The sequence below is a fragment of the Gymnodraco acuticeps genome, unplaced genomic scaffold (assembly GCF_902827175.1).
Source record: "Gymnodraco acuticeps unplaced genomic scaffold, fGymAcu1.1, whole genome shotgun sequence".
In the NCBI taxonomy this organism is placed as follows: Eukaryota; Metazoa; Chordata; class Actinopteri; order Perciformes; family Bathydraconidae; genus Gymnodraco; species Gymnodraco acuticeps.
The window spans coordinates 1,615,022-1,636,869 of NW_022990938.1; the positions used below are offsets into that span (position 1 = coordinate 1,615,022).

At 41.1% G+C, this 21,848-nt stretch overlaps 2 protein-coding genes across 4 annotated transcripts; one reads left to right on the forward strand and one right to left on the reverse strand.

Moving 5' to 3' along the window:
• The first annotated feature begins 682 nt into the window (after nt 1-682).
• Nucleotides 683-11,617, forward strand: tnnt2e (troponin T2e, cardiac). Its single transcript, XM_034234267.1, has 15 exons — nt 683-741; nt 2,992-3,042; nt 3,160-3,167; nt 3,260-3,283; nt 4,279-4,320; nt 4,900-4,914; nt 7,262-7,283; nt 7,387-7,450; nt 7,699-7,815; nt 7,902-7,979; nt 8,687-8,800; nt 8,994-9,103; nt 9,224-9,314; nt 9,740-9,780; nt 11,393-11,617. Exons 2-15 carry the CDS (start codon nt 3,008-3,010, stop codon nt 11,433-11,435), a joined length of 804 nt encoding a protein of 267 aa, XP_034090158.1. The 5' UTR covers nt 683-741; nt 2,992-3,007; the 3' UTR covers nt 11,436-11,617.
• Nucleotides 11,618-21,770, reverse strand: LOC117558227 (dynamin-1-like protein). Of its 3 annotated transcripts, XM_034234261.1 has the most exons (19): nt 21,555-21,770; nt 20,898-21,039; nt 20,397-20,443; nt 20,235-20,306; nt 19,383-19,469; nt 18,888-19,050; nt 18,165-18,285; nt 17,739-17,870; nt 16,993-17,199; nt 16,669-16,789; nt 16,118-16,273; nt 15,871-15,960; nt 15,697-15,789; nt 14,956-15,009; nt 14,637-14,699; nt 13,391-13,522; nt 13,195-13,304; nt 12,466-12,625; nt 11,618-12,363 (listed from the first exon to the last, which is right to left on the reverse strand). In XM_034234261.1, exons 1-19 carry the CDS (start codon nt 21,654-21,656, stop codon nt 12,307-12,309), a joined length of 2,109 nt encoding a protein of 702 aa, XP_034090152.1. In that variant the 5' UTR covers nt 21,657-21,770; the 3' UTR covers nt 11,618-12,306. The 3 variants fall into 3 exon arrangements, with proteins under 3 accessions (XP_034090152.1, XP_034090153.1, XP_034090154.1); XM_034234262.1 differs by lacking the exon at nt 14,637-14,699; XM_034234263.1 differs by lacking the exons at nt 14,637-14,699; nt 14,956-15,009.
• Nucleotides 21,771-21,848: the final 78 nt, after the last annotated feature.

Sequence of the window (21,848 nt, forward strand, 5' to 3'; positions counted from 1 at the left end):
AAGTATGTTTTGTAATATGTGGTAGAATACTTTGGTTTTCTGAGCTAGCTAACTGTTAATGTGGCTAAGTTTGGTATGTTGAGAGTTAACTGGATGTCAATGGGAGTTAATAGACTTGTGTAAAAAAAATTACCATCATTTTTTAATTTACTTTCTTATGAAATAACTTACTATTAAGACAATTTAAAAATATTTGAGTTGATTTTCAGCATTTTTTGGTGCCAAATACAATATATGTTTTTCCCTGCAAGTTAGACAACATATATGAAAAGTATGAATTTTACAAAAACACATGTTTTATTCTTCTGCTGTCAGGAATTACGTAACAATCAGTGTGTTGTGGGCCCTTTCTACTGTAGCCTACATATAGCCTACTTCGACCTCAGCAACACATAGCGTCTCTGCCAGTTTGATTTCAAAGAAAATCAGCAACATTGTACCAACTGAACAATACCTTGAGGTGGAGTTTGTATTTCCAATGTCAGTCCTCGAATGTACCAGTTTACAAGGTGCCCTTAAAGGCAGCATTCCTATCCAGGTGTAACTCATCAACTGCCTCCAACAATAGAACTGACAATCCCAACCAATCACAGAGGAGATATGTAGTCACATGATGGACAGGGCTGTATTAAGTGTGCTTATGGTTGTGGGAGGATGATTGAACTTGTCTTTGTCTGGATTTCAAAGTACCAGAACTGAATTTGCTGCCAATCCCATCTCTTCCTCAGGGATAATCGAGAGGTAAGACGTGTGCATGACCTCTGGGTGCTTGACAACAAAAAGGTCAACTCAAATGTGTTTTGAATTTATATTGAATTACAGTTAATACTAAGCAGTTTTGAACAAATTGATATATTTGACAAAAAGTGAATGATTTTAACAAGGTCACGCATGATTTAAATTGCCCCTACTGTATGTAGATTTGATGATGGCTTTTCTTCCGAATCTGAGCAGGCTGATTTAAAGGTGCTAAGCTTGCCCCTGAGACGCTGTGTTGGTAGCATGCTTTGGGCTTTGGCTTAATGTTGCTGCCTAATGCTGAAACCAGCACCCGCAGCATTCCTGCCGCTGTGGTATTTTCCTTTTCTACCCAGACGGGGACTGACCGCACGCATTAAAGCAAATACACGTTTAATACCTCTGCCATGACAACCCTCATACATGTACATTCTTTCTGGGTTTCCAGTCAGTGCCTTTCTTTAACCAGATGGTATTCTTCACTTTCTCCTCTTCTAATGTCTCGTTCCTAATCCTTTTGTGAGGTCAACTGCTCAATGTGAAGACGCAAGGAACAGCCACACAGCACCATGATGTTGGATATGTTGGCAGATCTTAAACAGAAGCATGACTTTGGGTGGTAACCATATACAGCAGAGGTGTAGATATGGCTGTATGTGCAGCTGGCCCTTTGAAAGGACTTGGAAAGAATGGGATTGTAGCCAGGCAGGAGGAGGGAGTGTGGAACTTTCTACATCGCACCCATTCAACATGTATTTCAAATAATTAAACTCAATACTTAATGTGTTTTAAGTAGCAAGTCACCCTCCTGAGAAGCATTGTTACAAATGTTCCCCATGCAGCTGACCTAACCGCGGCGACATAAATAGCCCGTCTGAATAAGCACATTGGTTTACTGCGAGTATGGAGAGGTGAGCCAAACTCATTGTCTGGAGGAGAAGCTCCACACCTGTTCAAACGCACATATATTTATTCTTAAAAATAGATCTCCCCAGCCTTCTGACAGCGGTTCTTATGATCTCGTTATTCCAAAACACGTGGAAACAATCGTAGGGTTGTTGTCCAAGGCTGACATGTAACTGATATATTTATAGGGGACTTTTAAGATGCCAGTTGAATCCATCCCTGTAACCTTGAAACAGACATTCAGTTTGGAGGTCGAGCTCAAGTAATCTGATCTTTATGTGAAATTGGTGAAACGACCTTTGAGTTGTTAAAATCTGTTTTTTAAAGAGGACATATTTTGGGCATTTCCAAGTTCATATTAGTATGTTGTGCTTTAATGTTCAAAAAGCTCTTTGTCTCATTCTGCCTGTGCTGCAGCACCTCTTTTCACCCTCTGTCTGAAACCAGAGCCCAGTCTGCTCTGATTGGTTAGCTGGCCGGCTCTGTTGGGATTGGTCAACCGTTTAAAGATGTCCCGCTTTAGCCTAGCACGTACAATGTGTTGGATCGTAGCCAATAGAAGTGTAAGTGTTATATAGTGATGTCATTAAGTTACACAAGGGAACAACTGAGTCCAATGGAGGCGTTTCAGGCAGAGTGTGTGTGGAGTTCTCTGGGGGAACTTTGGGATTGTAGCCTTTGCAGACCATTTACATGCACACAAACCTATATAACACACAACAGGAAAGTGAAAACCTTTAAAAGGGACCCTTTAAACAGCATGAATCAGAAAAAGGATAATGTGCATGAATATCAGACGTATTGTGATGGACATTTCTCGCAGCGCACCACTCCAGAGCCTTTTGAGCACCTGGAACGTTGTTTAGGAGTGAACATATCTGAGCCAGTATGAAATGTTCAGCTTCAGAGGCGCTCGGTCCGGGTGGTTTCAGCGCTGCTCAGACTCCAGCCGGCTGCATTGAGCCAACAGGAAATGGCTGAGGATTAGCCTGGAGCTGTTCAAAGCCTCTGCTCTCAGTGCCCATGGTTGAATCATTTTCAATTCTACAATTGCTCCAATCTTTCAACATGTAGCCGAGGCGTTGGTTTAGTTGTTTGCACAAAGGAGCTGAGAGGAGAATAAAAGAAGAGAGAGAAACCATCTGTCCGAGGGAAAGGAATCTCAGGGGTTGTAAAAACACTGCAGTCGATAAGACAAGGGGAATATATCAAGAAGATACAAAACATGGCAAGAAGAACATTAAAAAATAAACATATCCAGACTAATTATATTATGTGTGAGTCACTTATAAAACGTATTTGACTATCTCAAAACAAGGACTTCATTGCTTTTCCTCTTTGATGCAGGTCATTGGAGTTGAAGATGTCCGGAGAAGAAGAAGTCGTGGAGGAGATGCTGTAAGTTACATCCATTGCATTTAAGTAGCGTCTCTAGTGCTTTAAGTCAAATCTACTCTCAGATCTGAGCAGCCGATAGCCGTAGAAGTTCACAGCAACATCTCTTTTCTTTTGCAGGGAGGAAGGTAAGTAAGCCTTTGAGAGCATTCAGTGGGGTTTGAAAGCAGAATGTCACTTTCAAGCTTTAGACGTAGCTGACCTTATTATGTCTGCTCAGAGGAAGAAGCCCAGCAGGAGGAAGGTAAAGCTTCTGCACGGCTTCATGTGTGTGTGCCTTGTTTACCGTCTGATCACATAATATGTTGTGTGCATGCTGTGTGGTAGAAGTCTGTGGTTTGCTTTTTGATGGGAGACGAGTGGAATACTGTGTTTTCTGTTTGATCCTGACACTTCCTTTGTTAACACCGTTCTGTCAGCTTCCTGTGAAACAGCAACTTATTAACTGAATTATCTCCACTTTTTACTACTGCAATGTTTGATTCATAAATCTTTCAATTGTGATCTGACAAAAGTTGCACGGAAAGTTTTCTGAAGTCGCTGCCAAGTGAAGTCTTGGCTCGCTCTGATGTAATTGTGTATATGTTCATAGGATTGCATTCAAGATATTTAACGTATGCCAGAATTTGGTCAAAGAAGCATTGTGATATTTCTTGGTAAAAAACGTTTGAGCACAAGTGCTGGAAAGTACATTATCTTTACATGTTATCCTTTAGTTTGTGTGTTTGAATATAATACTTCATACCTTTAGCCCTCTACATTTCAGAAGGAGTATTTACTCCACGGTGGACAATACTTGTGGGCTTTTAATAAAGTAGGATTTTCATTAGTTCTGAATTGCCACTTAAACTTGAGAAAGGACCCCACTGTTCCACCGCTGTGTCGTGTTTGATAAATATAATTGGAAATGTGAAAGCTGAACCAAAATGTGGATTAGATGATTCCTGTTACAGCTCACAGGCTCATCATCTGATCCCAGATCAGTTTAGCTCAGTCAGACACCAGCAATAGATTCAGTTCTTCCCAAGAGACGATATCACAAAGCTCAGAGTCTAACCATCGACCCATCAATCCATACTTTGTTCTCTCAGTCATGAATACAACAAGAGAAGGTTTGCATGACTTACTTCTGTCAGTACATCTTTCATTTAAATGTACACACATCTGGCATATTGTTGTGTTTGTGTCATGTTGTTTTTCCAAGAATAGCATAACTTGGCTTTATTACTTGTTATATAGTTGTGGAAGTTGAAGTAGAAGAAGCTGCACCTGAAGTAGAAGGTAATTGTCCTCTTTAAATATGAATATGCACCATACTGTCTGTTTTTATAGTATAATAGTTGTTTGTGTAGCTGTGATTGTGCCATCATGAGTCTGACATGCGTTGCATACCCTTTTATCATTTGAACACAGACTCTTGTGCTCATCTGCTCAATGCATTACCGACTCATTTTCTACCTCATTTAATCCTAAACCATTCATTTCCCTGTTTCAATATTAGCTTCTGTATCTTCAGTCTTTGCTAATCACTGAATACACCCATTTTAGCACATTTAATTTAATGGGATTTTCTAAAACGTTTTAACACCTTGTTATTCTTCTTAAACCAAGTAGTGCATCTCATATTTCTAATTATATAATTGACAAATGTTATCTATATAATGTGCACTGTAAACATCTAATCATATTTTCACTATTTCACACCACCTTAGAACTTCCTACAGCAGAAGGAAATGACATTTTATTTTCTACCATATAATATCCATCTTTCATGGTCACATCTTTGTCATGAACATTTACTAATACACGTTTCTCTTGTTCTTGCTTTTATTATACATGCAACTGATTTCCTTCACAAAGAGCCTGCAGAAGAAGGTAAAGCACACTCTCTCCTGCTCCAACAGTGTACAGTCATACAGTGTAGTTATGACGATGAAAATGTTAGGTCACAGGCTCCTGTGCAACCAGTGCAACACAGTAAAACATTTAAAACACGTCTTGTATGGCACACCCTTATAATCTTTACCTTCAGTGTGTTTTGTCCCTCTTGTATTCAGGAACAATCCTGCAATCAAAAATGTTCCTCAAATAAAAGTATTATCATCAAAATATAGTTAAAGTAGCGACAGTAAAAGTAGAAGTACTCAGATCTTGTACTTGAGTAAAAGTAGAAGTACTCAGATCTTGTACTTGATTAAAAGTAGAAGTACTCAGATCTTGTACTTGAGTAAAAGTAGAAGTACTCAGGTCTTGTACTTGAGTAAAAGTAGAAGTACTCAGATCTTGTACTTGATTAAAAGTAGAAGTACTCAGATCTTGTACTTGATTAAAAGTAGAAGTACTCAGGTCTTGTACTTGAGTAAAAGTAGAAGTACTCAAATCTTGTACTTGAGTAAAAGTAGAAGTACTCAGGTTTGAGTTAAAGTAGAAGTACCAGAGTGTAGGAACAATCCTGCAATCAAAATGTTCCTCAAATAAAAGTACAAAAGTATTATCATCAAAATATAGTTAAAGTAGCGACAGTAGAAGTACTCAGGTCTTGTACTTGAGTAATAGTAGAGTAATACACTCTGTGTATTCCTACACAGAGTGTAGGAATACTCTGTTACAGTAAAAGTACTGCATTCAAAATGTTCCTCAAGTAAAAGTAGAAAAGTATTCTCATCTAAATATAGTGAAAGTAGCGACAGTAAAAGTAGTCATCGTGCAGATTGGTCCATTTCAGAATAATATATATGATATGTTTTATAATGATTGATCATGAAAGTGTTCTCAAAGCTGGTGAAGGTGCAGCTAGTTTGAATGGCTTTGTATACTGCAGGGTAGCTGGTGGATTTACTCCAAGTGGAACTAAAGTCTGATTCAACACTTGGTTATATTTCACATCATTCATCCACATCTGTGAAGTAACTAAAGGTGATAAATACATGTAGTGGAGTCAAAGTACACCATGTACCTCTGAACTGTAGAGGAGTAGAAGAACAAAGTAGCAAAACATTGAAATACTTAAATAAAGTACAAGTATCACAAAATTGTACCCAAGTATAGTACTTGAGTTTATGAACTTATTTAAAGACTACGCCTTGCACAGAGGCATGAAAATACATTTTCAAAATGATAAACTGACTGCTACACAATTAAAATAAATGCTTTTTATATATTTCTATTAGATGTGACTCTTTGGCGTTTCTGTTATTACTAACTGCTGCTTTAGTTGTTCTGACTGCTAACATCCTGTTATTCCTCATTTTAAAGCCGATATTCCGTGGGGTCGGGGGGCTCGGGTCCTTGTCACCTTTTTCATACCGGATGAGGTTGCATCCCTGTGTATTAGTTGTTTGTCATGAACATGTACTAATGAACTTTTTCTCTTTTTCTTGCTTCTTTATTCTAACAACGTATCCCTCCCAAAGAGCCTGCAGAAGAAGGTACAGCACACTGTCTCCAGCTCCAGTAAATATATATAAAACATGTCTTGTATGGCACACCTTATATTCTTTACCTTCAGTGTGTTTTGTCCCTCTTGTGTTATAAACGTATTAGATGTTTGTCATGAACATGTACTAATTAGCTTTTCTCTTTTTCTTGCTTCTTTATTCTAACAACGTATTCTTCCCAAAGAGCCTGCAGAAGAAGGTACAGCCCCCTGCCTCTGTTAGAGCTGCATGTTAGTGTGACTGAACATCACTGTGTGCATCCACCATGAGCACAGTGCTTTAGTCGGGGCAAGGCAACCTTAGTGCCGAGGTATTCATGGGAAAAGTTTCAATCTCTTTCAATTCCTGGTACGGATAAATCCATAAGAAGTGTATTATTATTATTATTATTATTATTCCTCATGCCCAATACTTATTCTGTTAATGTACTTTTCCAAAGAAATGCCTCCTTTGTGCAAAAGTACACAAAGCTTTCATGCCTTGAAACCCCTAGAGCACTCAAATCCACCCAGAATGACAAAGCAAAGAGATATTCTTTAGACTTAAAGAAGTTTTTCATATCAAAATATAAAAAATAGAGTCTAACCTGAGTGGAATAGTGTTTTCAAACAAACTACATGTATTAGTCCTCTGCAGCCGATGCACTAACATGTCCTTTTGTCCTTCCTGTAGAAGCTCCAGCTGCAGATGAAGGTACTGTAACTCAGACGCTTGTTAAATAAACACCATCAAAACATTAGTTTGTTTTTCTTTTGGTAACTGTGATTCTCCTTTTTTTATAATAGATGAATCCAAACCCAAACCAAAGTAAGTCTTTTTGTTTTGTGAATTTTTAATCTAAATACATGAAGAAATGATGGATGAACCTGTCATCTAAATATCTGTTTCTAACCCTGACATATTATTTTAGGTTAGTGGCTCCAGTGTTGACTGTGCCCAAGCTCCCAGAGGGAGGAGACAAAGTCGACTTTGATGTAAATGATGACTCTATTTTAATTGACATAAAATGATTGTTATTTCTTTATAGTGATGTGTCTGATTGTTATTTGACTGTCTATGTTTCAACAAATAGGTCTCATTTGAGTTTGTCTAGAATCTAGATATTTGGCTCTAATCATTTTGCCTCTCGATTATAAGAGCTATAGGACTTACCCTTATTTGTAATGCAGTCACTCGAGGTCCTCGATAGTATGCAATACAAGCTGTGTGTGCGTGCGTGCAGGACATCCACAGGAAGCGTCTTGAGAAGGATCTGACGGAGCTGCAGTCTCTAATCGAGGCCCACTTCATCCAGAGGAAGAACGACGAGGCCGAGCTCCTCGCTCTCGTCAACAGGATCGTAAGTCTCCCAGGAGAGCGTGACGATCACTGGAGTGATGCAGCACCCAGCAAACAATAACTGTGTGTGTGTGTGTGTGAGAGCAGGAGAAGCGTCGCACAGAGAGGGCTGAGCAGAAGAGGGTCCGGGACGAGCAGGAGAAGGACAGGCAGATTCGTATTGCTGTGAGTCCCCTCTAATCACTTTTGATTTCAGAACATTACCCAACATATTATTGTGTGTGTGATCGATCATATTTTATCCTACACAACAGAGCGCAGATACTCTTGATGTTTTCTCTATCTTTTTCATTTGTGCTTTGACAGATAAACATACTGGCCCAGGTGCTTTCAGTATATCTACTCTAGTTTACTGATAAGGAGTTACACAATGCAGCTTCAGCTCAAAAACACAGATGTTGATCAACTTGAAGTGTTTGCTTTGGGGCGCTCAAAGAATAGAAATAAATCAAATGACCAAAGTTATGGTAACCGCTCATCTGCTGCCGTCCAAACTACTGATCGCCATGGCATATTAGCTCCTTGTTTTGGCTTGATGCTACATTTAATGTCACTGTTATCATAATGCCTTTTCCAGTAAAGCAATACAACATTGAAATTCACTCAATAATAAAACTTCTCCAGATTTGTATGCTTTTTATGATGCTATAAAGGTGGTTCAACAAAAACTAAACTCTGAAAATGTACTTAGAGAACCACAACTGTTCTGTAAATACCATACGCATCCTGTGTCTAGTTAATGTTATTACTTTTGTTCACCTGCCCAGGGATGAAAGATTAAGAGCTATCTGCTGTATCCCTGGATGATACTCTATTCAACTTATACATGAAATGCTTTATTTATGTTTGTTTTATTTATGTCTGTCCAACAGGACGAAAAGGAGAGGAAGGAACTAGAAGATGCGCGTAAGAAGCATGATGGGGACGCCAAGAAGAAGAAGGCTCTGACCAACATGACTCATCAGTATGCTGGTGTCCAACAGAGGGTCAGTCATCACGTACAAATACACAGGAAGCTGTTTCTCAAAAGAGATTACATGTCGACAACCATTGCTAGAATAAATGAGACTGTTACCTAGATCATAAATATGATGCACTATAATCAATAGGATCCGATGGCTTCTTCCATATGATCTTTTTCTTGTATTCTCTCATTTGATCAATTCTCCTCCACCACAGGATGGAAAGAAGGGAGCGAAAAAGCAGACGGAGAGAGAGAAGAAGAAGAAGATCCTGGCAGACAGGAGGAAGCCTCTCTCCATCGACCATCTCAACGACGAGAAAGTCAAGTAAGGATGCTGTGTTTTATTTGAAGTTATTATCCATACTTTTATAGGCTAAGAGTTTTACAGTTTTGACGTTGGCTTTTAGTTTTCTGTTACTGAATGTATGTATTGTTTGGTCTACAGGGAGAAGGCCAATGAGATGTGGCAGTGGCTGTTCACTCTGGAGTCAGAGAAGTTTGACCTCAGCGAGAAACTGAAGAAACAGAAATATGACGTAAGTACTTTGCCTCAGGTTGTTCATGCAGGAAAAACCTACTTTTAAAGCAACAATGTTTGTGAAGTGAAATCTGGTTGGGAAAGTTATTCAATATGTTTTAAGGATTATTAATACAATTCACAAAAGTTAGTGTTTTTGCTTATAAATATGCAGATTTTAGGTTGTAAATTATTTAAATTAAATCAATCTACCTTTAAAATGTGCCATCTACCAAAAATATACTCACTACTCAAACTGATTTGTGTACTATGTGAAAGTAGAGCATGCGGATAAAATGCTAATGACAAACATTGCAAATGAATAGCAAACAGCCTTCAGCCCTGGAAAAGCCTCAGAATAGGGATGCTGGTATGTATCGCTGCTCTTCAGTGCAGGGCTGTCCTGAGGGCATCTATCTAAAATGAATGTGGCTTGACTTCCAGATCAATGTATTCCAGACCAGAATCAATGAGCAGCAGAAGTTGTGAGTAACTGATAATGAGTAGTGTGAGCCTCTCGGTTGTGTGTAGTCTTGCTGCCCGTGTGTTGAAGGGCCACACACCAAGCATCGGACAGGGGAGAACAACTCAGTCACAAAGAAGGTGAAACTAAAAGTCTGTGTTGACGATGAACCGCAATGTGGTTGTTGAGTACCGTGGGAGAAGTCAGATATTCGTTTTACTTCAGACAGGCAGTTTAAAAATGATCAGCTGATCTGGGCAGACTAGAGGTGAGTCAGTGGAACTTCTCTTGCCCAGCTGAGCTCTTCTTCAGGGTCTCAGGGTCCGCTCTTTGGCTCAGCTGGTGCCGAATGTTTCTGCTGTAGCTCTTTTTGCTGAGCCAGTCCTCCATGTTTGCCCCCCCCCCCCCCCACAGGTCAATCTGCTCCAGCATCGCGTCCAGGACAGTCAGAGGTAAGTAGAAGACACCATACTCTCAGCTCATACCAGTGCTGAAAGTATCTCTACTGATAGAGTAGTTGTTTTGTCTTAATTTAAAGAGCCTTGGGTAATGTTGAGATTTATAATGTGTTACATAATCTCTTGCAAACCAAGGCCTTTTAACCTCACATCATCCTACTTGATGTAAAGTGGGAACATGTGACGCAGTTCTCACATTTTCTATGGCTGTTAACAAGTATCATTTAAATTGTGAGTTTTACTTGTTTTATGCTGTATGCCATAACAAAGTCATCAAAATATTAGAGCGTGTTAGTAGAAAGCAATCTTTCATAAGGTTTACCATACTGTATTGGATTCTTAACCGACTTCTTTTAAACGGATTGGTACAACATTATCAAACGCTCCGTTATGCATGTCAATCTTTTTAGGCAGAAGAAAAACATTAGTTGTGATTCAGGTAAAAAGAGTCAACTTCCTGCTTCCAAGGCTAATATCTGGTAGGTTAAGGTGGCTTGGGAAGTTACACAATATAATAACAAAGGTAAGTGCTGTTGAGTGAAACTAGTGTTCTGCCCTTTTCTAATGGCATGATGCTTTCCTGTCTGTCCTCCCCTCGTTATGTTTCAGTTTCAGGGCCCGTGTGTATTTAGAGGGTTACGTTGGCTGAAGCGAAATTCATCATTTCCCCCTGGGATAATGATATACAAATGCAGCGGGTCTACTGTGTTTGTCAGCCGAACGATACTCTGGGTGTTTCTCAATGTCAAGGAAGGATGCTCCAGAGCCACTATTTCAAGGATGCTACGTCATCGAGTCCCGCCGAAGGACTGTTCCAATGTCTAGGCTTCTTGGAATCTACCAAGCCCGGCGTCCTTCGTAGCAAGAAATTTCGAGGCTGCACATGTGTATCCTCCGGTCTTAAAATCCCCACAATGCTTTGTGCACGGACCAATTTCCAAATCTTTGGCGGAAATCGCACTCCATTTAAGGCGGGGCCTCGCATATGACGCACACCTAGCCTGTTCCACCATTCTTCGTTTTCCGAGGCTAGTAAGGATTCTTGCCTCGGAAGACATGTCCTACCAAGGAAGCGTCCTCGACATTGAGAAACACCCACTGGCTCTAGATGTAATGTTACCTGAAGGCCACCGTAGTTCTTGAGTTGTACAACTGACTGATTGTTTGATTCCACAGCGCCAAAGGAAGAGGAAAGGGGGGCAAGGGCCGGCTGAGGTAGACGCAAACACCAGCAGCTCTCCGAGGAAGCGTCGGGAAATAAGCAGCAGTATTCACTTTGGTGACAATGATGTACGCTTAAACAAAGAATGTGTGCTTTTGAGCTTAACATTGTTAACTAGTGGATATATTTATCTTACCAATCCCCACACTTGTCAGTTGAATAAAGCAATTGAAACTAAATCTTTGCAATTAAATACCTCCATTTATTCTGCGAACATACACAAAGAATCACAGTGCACCATCAATTTCACATGTAGGCAGATATGTAAACATAATGACAGGACTTACCGCAGCAAGCAGTGCTCGACATTATCCTTTTTAAATAACACATTAATAGATAAAAGCTTCAGGTGGCAAAATAGTGACAGGCTTTCTATACAAGTACAGTGTCGGAACATAAGTGCAGAAATAAAGTGATGCAGGCAGGACTAACATCTAGTGAACTGATCCCTGCTGATTACATTATGACTTGAGGTTTCATGGTTTCTGACAGCTACTCCTATATGAAACTGTTACAGATGGGGAGATAAATGTTTTACTTTTCTTATATAACCTAGAACTGGAAAGGTTACCTTAGTGCAATGCTATAGTGGAGGCAGCAAACTGACAGTACCTTTGCTGCACTCTATCCTCCAGAAACCGTGGGTGGCAACTGCAGTAACTAACAGAAGCAGCGCATTTTCACACATTCTAGACAACACTGAGCATTTTAAATAAACGATTAACTTACATTTCTTTCAGGTGGCTTGTAAGCCAAGGAGACCTACTTTGAGCAGGGATCAGAACAGTGCATTATCATGGTTGCTAATCCAAACTTCATGTTCAGGCACGATGAGGAGAAACCAGGTTCAGCTGCCTCGGTTCACTCTTCACCACAGATGTGTTTCCCTGATCTCAGCAATCACCTGGCTGGCTTTTTGCAACGCCTGTGGACAAAGTAAATACAAAAACAATGAAATGACTGATAAAGGAACCACTATTATCATGAAACACCTGACACCATGGAGGGTACGGGGAGTGTATATTACCTGTAGCATGTCGGCAGCCTCCTTGCGCCGCTGAGCCATGTCCTCTGACTCAGTGAGCAGCTCGTTGAGGAGGCCCAATTTATACAGCTGGCCTACCAGCTCGCTCTGGAGGCTGTCCTTCACATGGTTCACCAGGAAGTGCATCACTGCTTTGGGCACACTGCGAGGGAGAAACGGAGCCAACAGATGGTTGACAACCAGGAGGCAAGAAGGCCGGCTGATTGTGTTCTCCCCCAGATGGATGGGGGGAGGGCCGAGGTCTGACCCTACAGGTGGCTGGGCCTGTCTAAGTACAAGCTGTAAAATACATGCAATTAAAAGTAGCTCTAGTGTGGGGCTACACTCCGAGAAAATGGCTAATAAAAATAAATGTTGTAGGATATAAAAAGAGAATCCAAAGCAACATGTAGCTAGTGAACCAATTCTTGTTTTTCAGACATGGTTAGTTGTTATTAGTTTTTTATATGATGGCTTCAAAGCTACAACCGATATGAAGAAAAGGAAATAGCTGGCAACATTTTATATTTTTCCTATTGTAAATTACGGTATTTTGTTTAAGGTGCTAACCTCTTCAAATATTACGACAGAGACTCAAAGTTTACCTTCAAAAACCATCAAACTTTTGAATGTTAAGAATTGAGTACAGCCCTACTAGTTTAATGAGTTAACCACTGGTGGTGTTATTAATAGAAACCAATCCCCAGGCTTCTGAGGAGCGAGCTGGCCTACCTGTCCTGGATATTCTTGCGAACGATGAGGAAGTAAGACTTGATGAGGCGTTCGATGACCTCACAGTCCCGCTGCTCACGTGACGACAGCTTCCTGGCAGCTGGCACAGGCTGTGGGGGGAGACGGTGTTTTTAGTAATGTTACCTGCAAAATATCTTTCATCGTGAGACATGTTGATAGGGTGGTGTTTAGTTACCACATCCAGCAGGTTGACAGCTCCTCTAAGGGGGCTTCCAGGTCTGGAGCTGGGGGCTTCGTCTCCTTTCTTCAGCATCCCCCTCCAGTTCCCTGTGCCGTCCTGCTCCCCCTGGGGCCCGGCTGACGGGGCCTGAGGAGCAAAAAAAAAAAACGATAAGAACAACAGACATCACCCAGGCCACCAACTTATGGTATGTAGCATAATGGCAGGTTCATATGCAATAATGCAAACACAGGGCAAACAGGCACAAACGATTATAAGCTCCCAAGACTGAGCAGAGTACAGCCAGTAATTCTCATCATTCTTCACAATGCTGCTCTGAGCAGAAATGCTAACATTAGCATGCTCATATTCTCACGACAACACTAGTGTAATGCTAAGGTACATCAACAATCTTTGTTTAGCGTTTCAAGCTAATGTTAGCCAATTAGCATTGAATACAGAGTAGCTAAGGCATCAGAGAGGTAAATGACGGTATATCAAAAGTTAAGGGGTTTAAGAGTTATTACAATTCATCCAGAGGGAAGAAATGCATGGCAGTCCCTTCAGTTGTTGAGAAATAAAAATTAAAAAACAGCTACATTTATGGTCTTGCAAGAGGGAAAATCAGAGGTTCACCAAGGCAAGTGGGTTTTGTCCTACTTGGCCACCATGAATGAGAAACATTTCATGGCAATCTATTTAATGAATAGCTGTGGAGATATTTCAGTCTGGAATAAAGCGTAGACTGATATTGCCATCCCTCTAATGAGCATAATATAGAAGAGAGACCCCTGGCCTGTTTTGGCATCGTGGCTGGTGTTCTCCCATTACAAAATGTTCTCTAGTTAAACCTAATAATCGTTTGAGAGAAAGTGTCATCATTGGAATCTAAATGATTGGGTTATGGCCCAAAATGTGTTTTGTGAGGTCGGTAGATGTTTGTGTCAATAATGAAGAGAAAATCCCTGCAGACGTTTTGTGAGACATCACGTTCATGAGAAAGGGATGGACGAACAACACAACGCCTCCGGCCGCAGCAGAGGAGGCGATTAAAGGTTAAGAGGAGGAAACAAAAGGAGAGGAAGGCATTTTCTGTCAGACAGGTGGAGCAGCTTTGGGGACACGCACTCTGCAGGAACACAGCAGTGGTTAGAGCACACAGGCTGAGGGGGGAAACACAGCGCACAGCACACAGAGCAGAGTGCATGCCAGCAGCAGCCCATGCTCATCCATCCATGCTCCACCAGCGAGCTGCGCCCACCTCGGCCCCCTCCATGTCTGCTCCACCCGCAGGAGGCTCGCCAGCCGGGCCCCTGCCAGCAGACTAGCAGGAAGAAGAGAGCAGGAGAGGAGAGAGAGAGAGGAAAGAAGCGATGAGGAGAAGTGGAGAGAGGAGAGGAGGCTGGCAGTGGAAAGCCTCTCTGAGGGAGATGTGGGATGAAATAGCTCAGTGGAAACTATCTGAGGCATCGGGATCACAGGTCCTCATCCTGTGATTAACACCGCACTAGTCCCATTTAACTCAAGTATTAGACCAGCTGAGCTGCTGATAAATGATAAAATAAGGATGTTTCTTTTACCTTGTCCCTGGGCACTGCAGAGGGCAGCTCTCTCATCCTGTTTCTCCTTTCCTCCTAAAAAGCACATGTTGCAAATTATTATTATTATTAAGTCATTCTAAATCTTAAAGAAAAGTTATTCTGATTATTCTGCTCCTTCCAAAAAATATATTTGTGTGTACCCATCTGCTATTTTTAAACCTTTGATGTTTGTCTATGATTTCCTAAGTATCCACAATGACCTACAATAACCTTTCCCACAGTCCTTTGGAGGAAAAGAAAGGCCTGTAATAATTCAACTCTGAAATGTAAATTTGAATTTAGAGAAATGTAGAAACCAAATTATAATATGAACTATTATAATTGAAACAATTTGCACTAAGGAATTTAAATCAAGATAACATTTGAATTCTCAAAGTATATTTTGTTGACTTTTTTAATTTGGTAAATGTTTTATTAATGAATGAATACAAGCTACTTTAATTCTACTGACTACCTTTTTAACATTGTCTGTAACATTTTCAAAATAGTTGAAATCAGGTTTCAGAAACGTTGTCGGAAAAGGCAGAAGGTCGACTTTTTTGCTATAATTGTAGTTGGGTTTGTTTATTTTGCTTACATGCACACTATTGCTTTTTAAATATACCTACAAATATTGACATAGAACTCAAGGCCTAAAAATAACACCATGTTTCCACCTCTCCTCTCCTCTTCATTAAGAAAAAAGATGGTGTATGTTGGAGGGTTTGGTTGAGTACCCACCTCTATGTTGTTGTTCATGATCCCACAGGCGTCTGCAAAGTCTGGGTGTTTGGTGTTGATGTAGGCCAGCTCTATGGCCACCAGGTTATGAACCTGAGAGAGAAGAGAGGAGTCGGGAGTTATTCAGCGTCTCATGAAACTCTGCAGCTGACAGAAAGATGAAGGTGATGCTACCATGTCGTTGGTGATGGGCAGCCTCTTCCTCAGGAGGGAGGTGACGACTTCCACTATGGCCTCGTGCAGCTTCGGAAACCTCTGCAGCTCCTGGAGGATGAGACATGATATGAGAGGGTGTGTGTGTGTGTGTGTGTGTGTGTGTGTGTGTGTGTGTGTGTGTGTGTGTGTGTGTGTGTGTGTGTGTGTGTGTGTGTGTGTGTGTGTGTGAGGAGCGTGTGTGTGTGTGAGGAGCAGAGCTGCTGACCTGGGTGCTATAGTTGCTGCAGTGCTGGATGATCCTCTGCATCTCCTCGTGGACCAGCTCCACGCAGCGCAGGCTGGGCTCCTCCAGACGCTTCACCTGCTTCTTCACCAGCAGCTCGAAGGAGATCTCCGGCACAAACAGGGATGGACGCGGGCCCTGGGTAAGGGGGGGGGGGGGGCTCAGGTTAGCTAGAAAGGAGAAGTAATTTATTATGCCCCATATATCTGAGGACTTTTAATTGAACTATATCTTACACTGCAGTGTAACTTTTAATCATGTATTTTATACCTGTGTTTTTCTACATTAGCTTTTTTCATGTATATTTTATGCTCTTTGCTTTTTAATGACTGTTTTTAAATCCCATTCTATAATGAGATTCTGCTGCACTATTTCTTAATGCTCTTAATGTTTTCATTTTTGTAAAGCACTTTTAATTGAATTGTGTTGAAAGCCATATAAATAAATGTGCCTTGCCTAGAGCAACTTGTGTAAAGCTTCGCTATGTGCTTCCTTCACTAATGAACAGTTATGGGATAGCGCAGCATGCTCACTGTTGCGTTCCTGATGGCGGTCAGGATGTCGATGGTGCCGAGTCCTCCCAGAGGATCCACCGACTCCAATGTCCGGCCAAAAGTCTCATGGAATATGTAACAAATCCTGGCTCCGCCGCACCTGAAAAATATCAGCGGGGGGGGGGTGTAAGCTGTGATGTGAACCCCACGGCCTCCTCTCCTGTCAGCTCTTCCTCTGTGCGTGCCTCAACTCATAAGCTGAATCATATTAAATGATTAAACCAATGCAGTTGTTTTGCACGTTGCTTCCCCCCACTCTGCTGGATTCACAGCGCCCCCCAGTGGCCGAGCGGAGGTACTCACAGCTCGGCCGTCTCGATGTACTTGGCCGTGCCCTCGATGGTGTTGCAGTACTCCGCGGCGAACTTGGTGATGAGCTGCAGCAGCGTGGAGCTCTGGTCCTCCACCGGCTCCCCGTAGCTGCTCAGCAGGGACTGGTACTGGGAGGCCAGCACGTTGATCCGGGCCTTCAGCTCGGGGAGGCAGTCTCTGATGTGATGCATCAGCAACCTGACGGGAAGGAGGAGGGCAGACGCTTCAGGAACTCTGTCAAATTATATTCTGAGCTGTGATTGGTCAAGCTAAACGAATGAAAGACAATTTCGCAGAGGGAACGCCAACATAACTTAGAACGACCGCCCGAGGAGATCAGGGCAAACTGTCTGCTCTTTTAAATTTCTTTAATGTGTTTTTATTTGTGTTTTTTTACTTCTGTTTGTCTTACTTTCTGTTTTATTTAATGTTTATTATTTAAATGTTGTTTTTATTATTATGTGAATGCACTCTGTAACTCTGTTTGAAAGGGGCTAAATAATTAAATCAAATCAAAGTAGAAAGGACATTTTTCTCTATGAAATTCCATCTAGTTTATCATATTGGAAAGAAGGCAGACATTTCTCCAAGCCACGGCAACTCACACTTACCGATAAACTGATTTTTTTGGGGGGCTGAACTTTCCTAGTCCTCGTGAAATGTTATACAGCGTTTCTATATATCTGTTTCTTTATACACATGTACAATTTGTCTTAGTAATATTTGGACCTTTTTACCTGTTGAGGGTTCTGGCCAGGTATTTGGTTCCGTTCCTGCTGGCGAGAGACGGATATTTCTTCTGCAGGAAAGCATGTTCGTCTCGAATGGCGTCGGCCACAGACTTCTTATTGTTGATGTCCAGCTGGCTCCTGAATTTTTAAATACAATAACACGTCAACAAACAATCCTTTGCCACAAGTCTTAAGTTGCCTGATGTGTATCATCATATTGTCACTTATTCATTAAACTCAACCCAATGACTGGATTTAAATATTTTATAATATAGAAACATCCCACGCTGAATTCCTTTATCACTGTCAATCCAAAAAATATACATATTGACATCCAGCATTAAATATGCATTATAGATGACCTTACAGTCCCTTGTGTCTGTTATGAGTGGTGGGTTATATCAAAGTGTTTTCAGTAAGTAGTTTCCTGACCTGTTGACCACTCCAATGAGTCCCAGTTTCACAGGAATGACTCGGCCCATGAGCACGTCCATAGCGTCGGTGCCGGCGTCCATCAGGTCCAGCTTGGTCACCACAGCCAGGGTCCTCCTGCCTGGAGAGCAGAGGGGGGGCAGGATATTTAACATAGGTAAAAGCATTAATACTACAGTGTAGAAATATGAAGTAAAACCCTGCAGTAATTGTTTTGCTTAAGTAAAAGTACAAAAGTATTAGCATCAAAAGATACTTCCAAAACTAAAAGTATTCATTATGCAGAATTGGCTTTTTTTTTTACATTTCTTAAATTATATTACTGGATTATATGAGTGACACATTAATGTGTTCATCATTTAAATCTTGTAGATAGTAAAGGTTAAACTAACTTTAATGACTTTTTATAGGGGATCTTAATCCAAAAGTATTTATACTTTGTATTAATAATCTAAATCTGCAAAGTAACTAATAACTAATTTTGTCGAAGTTAATGTAGTGATAACAGAGAAGAAGCATAAAGTATTATAAAATGGAAATAATCAAGTAAAGTACTACTGGAGAATTAAAGATCACATACATTTACAATACAATTAATTTAACATTTGCTGTTTTAGTCTCAATTAAAAATGGTAAAAAGTCAGCGATTAAGTTTTATTCACCCACCAAAAATGAGGTATTTATAAAAGCTTATAGTAATTTCTCCCTTCCAGCTTCCCTTACCGTCGGGGTCGACCTCGCGGGCGACCTTCAGAGCCTCCGAGGTGGCCATGTCGGTGTTGGCCGCAGAGACAGCCAGGATGATGCAGTTGGGGTTGGAGATGTGCTTCAGGATTAGATCTTTTATCTGAACCTCAATGTCATTAGGCTGATCACCCACGGGCACCTACAGGGGTCAATACCAATTAAGAAGAAAAGACACAGTAAATCTCAATTTGATGTATCACAAACAACAGCGGGGGGGATTTCTCAAATTAAGTCATGTTCAACCAGAGGAGGACAAAATCAGAGCCTGCTCACACTGTGGCAGCATGTGGTTAGGAAGCATCAAGACTCAGTTACTAAATATCAAATACACAGACTGTAGCATGGAAATGAACACCAGTGGTTATATCTGGTATATCTTGTAGTCGTTTTAGTGTTGGAGAACACATTTCCCCGGGGGTACGAGATGATTAAAGCCTTGTCACGGGGAGTAGGAAGTACAGCATGCGTTACCTTAGTGATGCCAGGCAGATCCACCAGCGTGAGGTTGACAACGTGAGGAGAGAATATCTTCAGATGAATGGGATCATCGCTGATCCCCTGCAGAGGGACAGGAAGAGAAGACGTGTTCTGAGTGTTTAAAAGCTCCATCACAGGGCATGTCAAAAGATTTTTTAAATGCTTTTTGGCAGACTTGGCCATTTTGGGTCAAATCTGATGATAGCATCGAGAGGTTTCATTTATTCATATTTTCATCTTTAGGTATCCACGATATATAGAAGTTGAGCAACCCAATTTATTTTTCCTACTGTTATATGATACCTGTTATATAATAAGGGCCTTGTTTTGTACTGAAAACAATCACTGTTTTTGTTTTCTTAAATGTACAGGACTCAACATCCATGAATGAGCCTTATATGCAAACTGAACTAACTTTAAGACACATTGTTTATAGATAATAATGGAGAGAGGAAAAATCTCCAGCTCCAAACGTTCTCCTCTCCTTTGTAGCGTCTTTGGTTAGCTTCTTTTTAGGAACATCCACCATCCACAAACAAATCCAGACACCGCTTCCATTCTCACAGCCCAGCTGCCACTCATTCACCCTAATCATCACCATAGCCCCCCCCCCCTCTCTCTTCCTCTACCCATGAAAGGCAGACTGATTTCCCTCTGCAGCCCCAGCACTGCCCTCAATAGGCGCTGCTCCTTATTGCAGGGTGAAAGTGACATATACCTCATGCTTGATGTATATGTAGGTTACATGTGTAATACATTTGTTTCCCCATCAACAGTACTGACTGCGGTTGAGACACCAACATTTCGGGTTCCTTATTTAACAGTATAGATGTAAAGCCTTCTCACCTTATTAGTCCCCGATATCCGCTCCGTCTCATTTTCTATTTCTTGCCTGATTTCATCAAAATCTGTGAAGATCTGCAAAAGGAAAAAAATAAAGTAAAATGCATAAATAGAACCAAAGGTAAAGAGAACTTATTAAATATTGTGCATCATAAAAATACATACCTGATTTTTTGTGTGCAGAAATTTGCCCCACTCTTCACCTTCTCTACCTATGAGAGAATAACACCGTATGTGTTACAGTTGTAGCGTAGAATTCTCTTCGCTATAACAACACCAAAGACAACTACTAAGGCTAAGAAAGCACGGCTAACAGAAGCAATGGACACCTTACAGTGATTAGGTTGGTGACTAAAGCAGCTGGAAATACAACTGTAGCTTAGAAAAGGAGGGGGCGGCACTAAGAAGCTAATCCAGGTTATTTGGAATAAACCTGTACAATGCACCTTTGTAAAGGCACAGTGCTTTTTTTCACTCTCTGGCATCTGCAAATGATAAGAAACACAAATCACAAAAACAGAACTTTAAAACCTGCAAATGATATAACTTAAACAAACTTGACACAAAAAAACCAAATGGCTTGTTCCTGGAAGCAAAATCAAAAGACAATGTGTGACTATGGTCCTTGGTCTAAGACACTGCTGACAGAGGGATTTCAGGGCTTACCGCCATCTTCATGTTTCCTGGCATCTCCAGGTTCTACATGGACCAGTTGGAGGATGAGAGGCCGCCTGGTGACGACGCCGGTCCCCCGAGGAAGAAGGTCCCGGCCCACCAGGCTCTCCAGCACCGAGCTCTTACCACTGCTCTGTAGACAGAAAACAGATACACACAGGTTAGATGAATAATGAACCAATGACAACTTCTCCTTCAGATTTAACACACCACTATAGCCCTGATATAGAATAGATAGAATTGGAGGGATGAAACCCTCTTTAATAGTCACACATGCAGAGCACACAGCACACACAGTGACATTTGTTCTCTGCATTTAACCCATGATACAAGGGCTACAGCCACAACACCTAAATGCACCTGTTTTTAATACAGATAATAACCTGGTGTTGGCTAACAGGGTTGTGGATGAGGCTCTAAAAATAGCACTGATTAAATATGATTAAAATAGATTTCTGCCAGTGCACACTTTGCAAATGAATAAATACAGTCATCATGCATATGTCGACAAAGGCCTCAATATATTTACTGCTCTGTTAACTATTGCTCTAAAAATTACAATATCTCTTGTAATAATGTTATATTTAACTGTGCATGCATTATGGTATAGCATGGTTCTCTTGCTAGCATGCACACAGTCATTTTTACCTGAGTCCCTACAACTGCTATCTGCGGCAGCTGTATGATATCCGCCCCCACTGTGTTGAAAACATCTTGCAGCTTGTTTATTACGGGAATAAGAGCCTCCATGCTCGAGGTTTATGAGTACAATTAATAAACCTAGCTAATTTCGTGATGGAGCCAAAGTCATTCAATGTCCCACTGACACCACCATTGCAGCAACACCCACTGGAATATAGCTGTTGGGAGTTGTAGTTCTTTAATAGGCACGAGCTACAGCTCAGACCGAGGAAAAGACTACAGCACTTGTTCGCTGTAAAA

Excerpts from the sequence above, each read along its gene's own strand:
- LOC117558227 (XM_034234261.1), bottom strand. The coding sequence starts at position 21,656 with ATGGAGGCTCTTATTCCCGTAATAAACAAGCTGCAAGATGTTTTCAAC. Across the intron at positions 17,871-18,164 it reads CTCATTGGAGTGGTCAACAG|GAGCCAGCTGGACATCAACA; the intron begins GTCAGGAAACTA and ends TTAAAAATTCAG. Across the intron at positions 15,961-16,117 it reads GCAGCAACTATAGCACCCAG|GAGCTGCAGAGGTTTCCGAA; the intron begins GTCAGCAGCTCT and ends CTCATCCTCCAG.
- tnnt2e (XM_034234267.1), top strand. The coding sequence starts at position 3,008 with ATGTCCGGAGAAGAAGAAGTCGTGGAGGAGATGCT. Across the intron at positions 8,801-8,993 it reads ATGCTGGTGTCCAACAGAGG|GATGGAAAGAAGGGAGCGAA; the intron begins GTCAGTCATCAC and ends CCTCCACCACAG. Across the intron at positions 9,315-9,739 it reads TGAAGAAACAGAAATATGAC|ATCAATGTATTCCAGACCAG; the intron begins GTAAGTACTTTG and ends CTTGACTTCCAG.